The sequence below is a fragment of the Sinocyclocheilus grahami genome, unplaced genomic scaffold, assembly GCF_001515645.1.
Source record: "Sinocyclocheilus grahami isolate Dianchi unplaced genomic scaffold, SAMN03320097.WGS_v1.1 scaffold428.1, whole genome shotgun sequence".
NCBI classification, from domain to species: domain Eukaryota; kingdom Metazoa; phylum Chordata; class Actinopteri; order Cypriniformes; family Cyprinidae; genus Sinocyclocheilus; species Sinocyclocheilus grahami.
Genome location: NW_015505607.1, coordinates 309615 through 320227, shown reverse-complemented (window position 1 = coordinate 320227; position 10613 = coordinate 309615). Strand labels below are relative to the sequence as shown.

The window sequence follows — 10613 nt, the reverse complement described above, 5'->3', positions numbered from 1 at the left end:
AATAAATCAGTGCAAATAGTTTTAATAAAGCTCAAATAGTCTTCAGTTTACACATCTGTTAGGCTACATTTACACTAGTGCGTGTTCGTTTTAAAACGCATAGCTCAGACAGAATCATGATTTCTATTTATTTTCCACTGATTTACTGATGAGCATTAGCAGCTTCCTGCGCTGTCTGTCTGTGTTCTCTCTTCCATGATCGCTGCTCTGACTCAGAGGTAGGCCTAATAACATATTTAATTTCAGCAACATTACATGGCCAAAACACACATTAGACGGCAATCGGAAGTTATTACAAACATTCGATGGTGGTTTAAAGTGAGTTTTGAGTAAAAGCGGAATATAAATCTTATTTATTGTCTTATGTAGCATGATGCTACAGTTTGCACGAATGGTCACATAACGCGCTTTCGATCGTGTAACGTGAACGGACATCTGCATATGATCGGAACTCCACGCAGCTCCCGCGCTACTCTCCATTGGAAATGAATGACTGAATGACCGGTCTGTCGCTTGTTGGAGATAGTGGAAAGCCGGCTTGAAACGCAGTGGAAATGCCAGTATGATGAGGATCATTTTCATTTTAAAACATAAACGCACCAGTGTAAATGTAGCCTTACATCTATGGGGGCTGGGACGCATTCACACTAAATACTCACGTGTGCGCCACATCTCTGAGTGTAACCGGTGTAAACTAGTAGGTGTGTTCGACTTGACGCGGACCGACTGTGCAGACCGGTCGGTTTATTACAGTACCACGAGAGCTAAGAGAGCAGACTGCTCCGTGCACTCTCGCGGATGTCAAACACTGATCGATCTGTCGTGTGTTGCAGGCTTATTGACTCACTGACGCTGATGAGATTAACCCCTTAGGTATCGAAATTTGGTACCGAACGACAAGATGTTTTTCATTACTTGATGGTATCGAGGCAATTCGCTCTGTGCCTAAAAAGTATCGAACTCGATACCCAGCCCTATCGACACAACAGATGTCTGTGCATACAAACTTATGAAAAGGCAAGTCTTTGGCAAGTCTAAAGCCGCGTTTCCACTGCAGGTACTTTCCCCAGGAACTAGGGACTTTGGGCCGGTACTCGGTGTGTTTCCACTGCAGGAACCAGGATCTAAATAAAGTTCCGGGTAAAAAAAATTGCCCCTCAGAAAGTCCCTGCTCGTGAGGTAGTACTTTTTCAAAGGTCCGGAACTTTCAGGGGCGGGACTTGAGCGCTGAACATTCTGATTGGTTGAGTTCACACAGCATTGTATTTCAACCACCATTTGCATTTTTTTTTTATATTACTGTTGTTGTGTCATGAAATGTAGTTTTAAAAGTATTTCAGGTGAGAATATAGTTTAAAACTCAAATCTGCGGTTTATTTATAAAGACAGCGCCTATTTGAAAATGTCCTTCACCGATTTTGGAGAGGGGAGCTCCACGCGATCAGCCGGCGCTCAGTGCTCATGTATCCCGATGAGAGCAGCCTCAACTCGGCTAGTCCTTTTGACATTTGCCGCTGGCTCTGATGACTCTGTAGTGGATAAACATAAGATATAATTCGTTTTGGGTAAATCTTAACAGGTAATCTTTGGTCTTTATTCTATTAATCTATTAATGTTAAAATTAAAATTAAAACGGGCAATGTTTGATATAATATTTAGTTTCATTGTAATGTAGGCCATGTACGTTCCCTGAACATTTCTGCGGCTATTAATATGTTTAAATGAAAACGAAAAGGGGCAGTGGTGTTTGATATATTTCGTCTTATTGTAAATACAGTGAGGAAAATTGCAGTAGCCAAGGTGAGCTGACTGATGTTATCAAGTACACTGCTGTTTGCAGAATTACCAGACTTGCCGCGTCCCGTCACTAAAAGGGGAGGAGCCATTCAAATATTTGCAGCACCTATTCTCTCATGTTTTCGCTAGCAGTTCAATTTGACCTATTGTTCATAATTGACCTGAACAAATAGTAATGATAACTGGTAAATCTGATCAAAAACAGACAAATTCATCCAAATAAAATAAATAGGTTTATGTAAGCCTATTTCAAAAATACAAGTGTATCAAAAATAAAAAGAAATTTAGCCACAGACACACACACAGCTTGACATACATCTGCAGGGCAAGTTCTGCAATCCTACTGTATGTGTACAGTATGTACATTGAGCACTGCTCTTCAGTTGGCTCGTTTGGGCCAAATGTCTTTTTATTTTTGATACTTTTAAAAAAATAAATATATAAAACAATTTATTTTATTTGTATGAATTTGTCTGTCTTTTATCAGATTTACCCATTGTTATAACATCGCTAGTACTTTCCTTAGTTTCTGGTAGCCAAAGCTAGGGATGCAAAGCTAGGGATGCTCCGATCCGCCTTTTTTGCCTCCGATACAGATTACGATACCTAGGGTTCGGTATTGGCCGATACCGATTCCGATCCGATACCAGTGAAGTTTTTTTCCCTCATTTAAATAAATGTAGAATTTATATATCTCTGTGTGTGGAACTGATAATCATTCTTTCACAATCTACTAGATACAGACTACTTCATTATAAAGAAAAATAAAATAAACAAATATGAAAAAATATAGGCCTATGTATATTTATAATCTATGACAAAAATGTATCATAAACTAGGTTAGTGGATAATTCGGCAGCCGAGTAAAATCTGAGAATTTATTAGCCATCGGCTAATATTAGACATCATTTAGTCGCCCAGAGTGAAGATTTAGTCGCATATGCGAGTGATTTACTCGCAATGTAGAGGGTTGACAGTCTATGAGCACAAAGCGCTTACAATGTGCGCACATTGTAAGCGCTTCGTGTTAAAAAGTGCAAAGCACAAAGGGAAGAGAAATTGATGCGTAGTGTATTATATCTGTGCAACAGTTATTGAGCCTTTCTTTTAACAGTTTTAAATTTCAGTTACTGTGCACGTTAAAAACTATTTATAGTCTTTTCTACACCCGTGTTTTGTTCTCACAGACACCCGGTAGCAAGTAACAAAACAACATTAAACTCCAGCAAGAAGATAGTCATTTTTGCAAAATCATAGACATGTATTTACAAATCAAGTATAATGAGAACACAGAATGATCTTGGCGAGAGCGTTACCGAACTGACTGCTGTAACCGAAAGGGTTTAAACTTTAAACTTTAAAGGCTGAACGAATGACTGACAGCCACAGCGGAGAAAAGAGTTTGTGTGAACTTTAATGTAAGGACTTAAATATTCATATGTAGCTCACATTAAGCTATCGTATGGCTTCAGAAGTAACACAGAATAATTCGCACAATCGAGAAAAAAAATTATAAAAATCTCGGATTTGGATCAGCTCTCTCTGACCGATACCCAATCCGAGAAAAATGGCACTATCGGAGCCGATACCCGATATGAATATCAGATCGGCGCATCCCTAGCCAAAGCTAAGCTAATGCTTCTGGTTGCAAAGCAGCTGGAGAGTTTTTGACTGCATCAATAATAATTTAGCACGAATTTGGCTATATTCCCCAACATCAGATCTCATTATCTTTGATCACAGGCAAGTGATTCCGTCCAGGAATCGTAAAATCAAAATGCTAAAAAAACAAACAAAAAAAGCTTACCTACAGCATTCATCGGGGTCTTGCTCTCCCAACTTACGCTCCTCCGTGTGCGCGCATCCATGTTGCTTAGTAACAAACGCGCTTGCAGCGGGATCACGTAATTTACGCGGAATCAACAACATTCTAATTTCTGATTGGCTGGTAGGTGTCATTTAACTCTGTATATAACTCGAGATAGCTCTGAACTCGGCAGAGAACTTCCCTCCGTATTCATCCATTAATTATAGCAGGACAAGTTATCCCTTATTTCTCAGCGTAAGAAATACAAGGTGTGGCGTGAGAGCATGTGAACAGGTTGAAATGCGTGTGTCTCGTGGTGAATGCGTGAGACTTGATAGCCCTGCACTGGTAATGTATATCGAAATATCGGAAATGTGTTTAAAAATCATATCACCGTTATTGAAAAAAAGTATATCGCGATACATATTGATATTGAATTATTGTCCAGCCCTACTGTTGTGCATACTCATCTGTGTGAGAGGGTACACATGAAACCAGCATTATGAGCCAGTCTTGACTTGCTATGTTCTGACAAACATGTTTTTGTGGTATTTATTTGGTCAAAAATACAGTAAAAACACATAATATTGTGATGTATTATTATAAATTAAAAAATGTTTTTTTGTTTGTTTTGTTTCGATTGTAATGCGTTTTAAAATGTAATTTATTCCTGTGATGTTAAAGCTGAGTTTTCAGCAGTCATTACTCCAGTCTTCAGTGTCATATGATCATTCAGAAACTATTTTAAAACGCTGATTTTATGCTCAAGAAACAATTCTTATTATTATTTAACTTGAAAACATTTGTGTTGCTTGATTTTTTTGGGTGGAAAACCATGATACATTTTTCCTGGATTCTTTGATGAATGGAAAGCTCAAAGAACAGCATTTATTTGACATAGAAATATTTTGTAACATTATAAACATCCTGTCATTTCTGATCGTTTCAGTGAGTCCTTGCTGTTTTGTTTCATTTTATTCTATTTTTTCTAAACTTACTGACCCCAGACTTTTGAACAGTAGAGTATTTTGGTAAATGTTTGTTTGAAAGTTGTGCTTTGTTTCTCTTTCTTGAAAATAAATATAGCTTGTTTTGAAATTATGTAATGTACATCACATCATTCATAAATTTTTAAGAAGTTGACTAAATCATCATACTCTCACAGCATTTACATATTTTTTGTCTTCTAAGTTGCTCTATAAATTATAAATACTCTCTGCCACTGTCTAGCAATAGCAGGTAGCAAATTGTGACTTGCTGGTTGCTAATAAAGGACCCTTGAGGGGACAGCTTACTTGTTTTCCACTTCATGAAAATTATGCAGTGCTCCATTAAAAACTTTAAAATGAGTCTGTGGTTTCGGCTCTCATATCATCAAGCTGCTCTTGAGCCTTATTTTGCTCTGTAGCTTTGAAAAGCCTTAACGCTACACTAAAACATTATAAGACGGAGTGATGTAACAGACTGCAAAGCCAAATAGGACCCCTGCTGTTCGATCGAAATATCTCTGTTTCTGCTATGTCTTGATTGAATCTCAACATTTGCTCTGTTTTTTTTATTTTTATTTCTGCCTGAAGCATGGCAGACTCCTAAAAGGCAGACTGTCTGTGTTCAGTACGTCCCGACATTTCACTCATCTCAGTTAAAGTGTGTCCCCATTGTGTCAGACCAGATCAGATGAGCCCAAACTCTAAAGCTGGATATACAGCATGCAATTGTTTTTTTTTCCGTCAGATTGTATGATATGATCCCAGTGAGATATTCCATTGCTTGTGTTTTGACAAATAAATTGGCACTGGATCAGGCTGCAGGTGTGACCTGTTGAAATTTAGGCTTTGCTAGTTGTCACATCTTTGTTTAAGTCAGGTGTGATCACAAGTACACTGTTCAAGAAAAACAAAAATCACCTTTCCTTGAATACAATGTTGTCATTCATTTTAGACATTCAGGGATGCACGTGCTTAACTAACATGTGAAGCTGTCACATGGGTAATATCAGAGACGGCACACTCAAATTCAGCACCCGATTCATTCATATCTCCAAATTGCCCTGCAGTATCTCTCACTCCGCCTCTAACTAGGATTGAAAATACTCTTGTCAGCTGGGAAGGCTCTGATATGGAGCGACTTTTATGAAAAAAACTGAGCAAAGTTCAGTCTCTGAGTTAACAGGCGTAACAGGAAGGACTGAGTTGTCTTTTCCACAGTACTGTACGCAATTAACCCTTCTCAAAAACCCACCCCCTTAGTTACTGTTGCTACCCCCGACAAGCCATGGTGCTGTCATGCTACACATCTCGGAGCAAAGAGAAAACTGGCAACGCACCGACAGACAAGTTTTGTGGCTCTTTAACGTGTCATGACAGATCGCTGTAGCACCTCAAGTTCAAGCAGCATGTGAACCGATCATCCTTTCCTTTTTACTAGTTAAAGTATGAAATAAACATGAATGAACACCAGAAGGTATCTTGTTTCAACCGCGGAAAGACGGCAATACACACCGTTTTCAAGTTCAAGTCCACTGACGCTAATCTACTCTCCTGTTTGGTTTGTTTGTCAGACACAATGGCAGATTCTGCATTGTGATTGGTCAGATCACCTGTCAATCATGACTTCCATTGAATGGACAAACAAACACTGAAACGTTCTTCAAAATATGTTATTTTATGTTGCACAGAAGAAAGTCAGTCATACAGGTTTGGAATGACACAAGGAAGACAGAATTTTCCTTTTTGGGTCAAATATTCCTTATATCATTCATCCTGGTTCCAGCGGGATACTGAGGACTTTATAACAGTGTTTGACTGGTTGCTGCTTAATTTGAGAGCATGATTTATTAGTTAAGAATCTATTAAAGCTGATCATATGGATTTTGTGACTGAATGCTTCTAATAAACTTTCAGCTCTTTAAGCGGCTTATACACACACTGAGTTTCTTTTGTGGATTTTTTGAAGGTCGAGAGCCGCATTCTTTACACACAGATTGCCAGTGGAAACTGACTTCTAACCTCCTTCAGGAGAGATAACAGCGCTCTCTCATTAGATACTCTCTAAGCCTTCAGCTTGCTTTTAGTTTATCACCAACACACAAACATTGAGACATTGAGCATCACTAGGAGCAGAAGACAAAATGGTTTATCATTTAGTTTTATATAATTTTTCTTTAATTCATGACGCTCTTACTTTCTTTAATATCTTGGCTAAAGCTCAAGGCTAACAGGAAGAGAATCCATCTCCATTAGTCCTTTGCTGGGTACTGCAGACCTCTCTCTGTGTCATGATGGCCAACTAGTTGTCCAGAAGCTACTAGTATATTAACTTCAAGACTGTGTGCTAGAATACCACTTGAATACATCCAGTAGTTGGTTCAAACATGTTAGAGTGTCTCATTTTTCAGGGCAGACAACCATAAACACATATGCATCCCATTTGAGTAATTTTCTTCTCTAAATAACATGGAGCAGAATTTTATTTGAAGGATATGGCAAATTCTACAAACATAGTTTGCGTTCATCCTGCTGAGGTTCAATTTATCTCTTAACTTTTCTGCCTGTACTGCTGATCCTTCAATAATATACAGAGTCTGCTGATAAATGCATTGCAGCTTTTCTGTATTCAGCTTTTTTCAGTTTTGTCTGTTCCTCACTGGGAAGATGGATGACTGCTTGGGTCGTTGTCCTCTGACACAAAACCATGATTGTATGCTCATATTACATTGATAGACACAGGTGTGTTGTTTTGATATGTTATATGTGTTATGGTGGGATATCAGTGGTTTATTTTATTTAAAGGTTTTTTTCATCTGTGTTTCAGTACACCCGGGTTTGGATCCCTGACCCAGAAGATGTCTGGAAGTCGGCTGAAATCATCAAGGATTATAAAGAGGGAGACCCAGTGCTTAACCTCAAATTAGAAGATGAAACGGTAAGAGTAAACCCTCCCCTTTATCTTTCACCAGCATACATGGCATGAACTTTACTGACCGTGTTATTGGTAAATAAATACACTAATTTTCAGGGGGAAAAAATATTAGGATCAAAATTGTGTGTCATTAAAATAGCCACAGCTGTTGTTGTGTAAAAATATATAGAAATTTATTTATTTAATTTTTTTATATATTTTTAGATTGATTTTCAAAGTCTGGGTCTGTGACAAGAGTAAAATGAAAAAAATCTGTTCAAAAAAAGCTTTTGAAAAGTAGCAAAAATAAATGAAGACATGGTAAATAGAAAAATGTACCAAAATAAAAATCATATTCCTTCCTGTTCAGACTACAAAATATCTACTTTACCTTTTAAGCGATTTTAAGCAGACTGAACAATAGTGGGTTTAAATTCTCAGTCAAAACAATTGTGTGCTAAACCTTCCTGCATTAGTTTGGGTTTCACCGTTCTAAGGAAAGTGTCAAATGAATCATTAATCATCTTTTGGTGTGTAAGAAGTACAGGCCCTGAGAGAGGAGGTTGTACGCCATATTCTCAAGTGTACTATCAAAAAACAATGTTGGGGACACCTAGGGTTGGGTACCGAAACCGGCACCGGTACCTATGTAACGTACCGAAACCGTAATGTACCAAATCAGAACGCAGATTTATGTGCCTCATTTCGGTGACACTTAAATGCCTGAGCAATCGATTGAAATATTTGTCCTGGTTCTCCGAAATGGACGTAAAAAGCATGGGCGTCGCTAGGCCATTTTTAACGGGGCTATAGCGATTAGATCTATAAACTGTACACAAATTCATGATCGCCTCAGTGTTAGTCTCCTTTAAGTTTCATATGAAAACAGCTGCCGACTTAGTCTCCTCCCCGTCTTTCAGCGCGCTCTTCAGCGCAGCGCAAGCGGACTCAAACAGAAAGGACACAACAGGACACAAGGTGTGTGCTTATTGATAGATTGTTATAATATCTGTATCTGTGCAGTTCTTTGTCATAAATAGTTTACAAAAGGTCACGAGGGAGCAATCGGTTTCCCATCTACTGTAAAGTGTTCGCTGCATTCATCAGCCCTCATCAAACACAGCTGTTTCCTCCAGCGAAAATCCGTCGTACCTACAATGCCTGTGCACTGTGTAAACAATGAGTGACGTATACGCGCGAGAGATCACTTCCGGCGCTTGCGTAAACTATGCCAGAGCGCGTACACACCCCACGCATCGGATGCCGTGCGCGTGCCCAAAGACAGTTGGACGTAGTGGTGCATTAGAGGTAAAAAAAAATTATATAAATACTGTTCAGTTTCTGGCACAAACCGATCGTTTCGTGTCTTAGGACATCAATGTGTCGTCACGAGCCGCAGGGTTTAATTTGGATTTGTCTGTGCATGTTTTTTTTACTCTCATAGATTTTGTTACCATTGCCATGCTTTATACGACTGATAGACTGCAACGGCTGGAGTTAAAAATCACAAACAAACGAAGTCAAAGTCAAACAAAGTCACCTACATCTTGGATGCCCTGTGGGTAAGCAGATAAACATAAAATTTTCATTTTTGGGTGAACTATCCCTTTAACACATTTGAACGCATAAATGATCATGTTGCTATTTTCATTTGAAAATGTAATATTTATTATAAAACATATTACATGTGGCGTACCATACAGTCATTCACAGAACTGATTAAAGACAGTGACAGACAGCACTCAGTCAATTCACTAATTTTAACTAAACATCAGAGTGATTGACAGAGATACTGTAGAAACATTATGTGTGGTTTTGTATTAAATATGGTTTTGTATTAAATAATGACCCAGATCATGAAATACATTTATTAGCTTTAGGTATCGTAAAAAACCCAATCGATACCCAACCAAGGGACACCTGAATAAACCAGTAGATGAAATAAAGATCAGCATGACTTATTGAAGCTCTTGTGTATGCATTAACAACACTCTTACTCTGCCAAAAGACACTTTTTGACTCTTGAACCCCATGGAGTTAATTGACATTGTGGTTTGAATCCAATCAATTTCTAATCTACTGTTTCTACTTAATTTGCATTTCTGTCGCTATTCCTAGACGTTAGAATATTCAATTGGTCCCAAAGACAATCCACTTCCATTTCTTCGGAATCCTGATATTCTGGTAGGAGAGAATGACCTCACGGCTCTCAGCTACCTCCACGAGCCTGCTGTCCTCCACAACCTCAAGGTCCGATTCCTCGAGTCCAATCACATTTACACTTACTGCGGTAAGTCTCTGATATGTTGGCAAATATATTGGTCATTTTATATCTTATTTGTGTTTAAATGACCTGACATTTGTCCAGTTATGATCATCACTTGATAACTCTCTTTACATGGCTTATTATTGGAAGTGTCCTTCATTTGTGGTAGCTCTAAAATCCAAAAGTGAGAAACATTTTATATTCAGGAATTGTAAGTAAATTTAATTTAAGCAATTTTTTGTAGGCTCTGTCTCATTTTCTATCAAGGCTAGTTTATTTAGGATAATTTAATAAAATGTAATTAAAATTAAATTATGTTAACATTTTAATAAAATTTAACATAAAAGTTAAATTAAATATAATATACATTTTAATAAAATTACAAAAAATGAATAAGGAAAGGATAAGAAATAAACGGTTGAATTATTAAAAAGAATAAAAAGGAAAGAAAAATTATATATTTCTTTTTACAGAAGAGTATCTTGCAAATACTCCTCACCAGCAGTAAATGTTGTAATTGCGAATCCAGGGTCAACATGCTTTACCGGAGAGGAACAAAGACAGCGTCTCTGTTTAGTCAACACTCATTACATTCAATGTTTCTATCAGTTACTCTGTCCCTATGACAGCATGCCCTTGTTAATAGGTTGTGGCATTTTAGGATTGCGTCTTATTTGAGGGTGTTTGTTTCTACTGAGAAATTCTTCTGAAAAAAAGACACATATTATGTAATGTATGTTTGAATCCTAACACTGGATGACGTGACCTCTCAGGCAGTCAGAAAGAGTGTATCTGTTGTTTTATATACACATGGTCACACAGTCTCACAGATATTTAATGTCT

General features: G+C 37.8%; 1 protein-coding gene across 1 annotated transcript in view; it reads left to right on the top strand.

Annotated features, from left to right (window-relative positions):
* myo5b (myosin VB) overlaps nucleotides 1-10613 on the top strand; it is a 69282-nt gene that overhangs the window by 27595 nt on the left and 31074 nt on the right. The window contains 2 exon segments of the mRNA XM_016233314.1: nucleotides 7418-7528; nucleotides 9623-9794. Of these exon segments, the coding sequence (XP_016088800.1) occupies nucleotides 7418-7528; nucleotides 9623-9794 (283 nt within the window).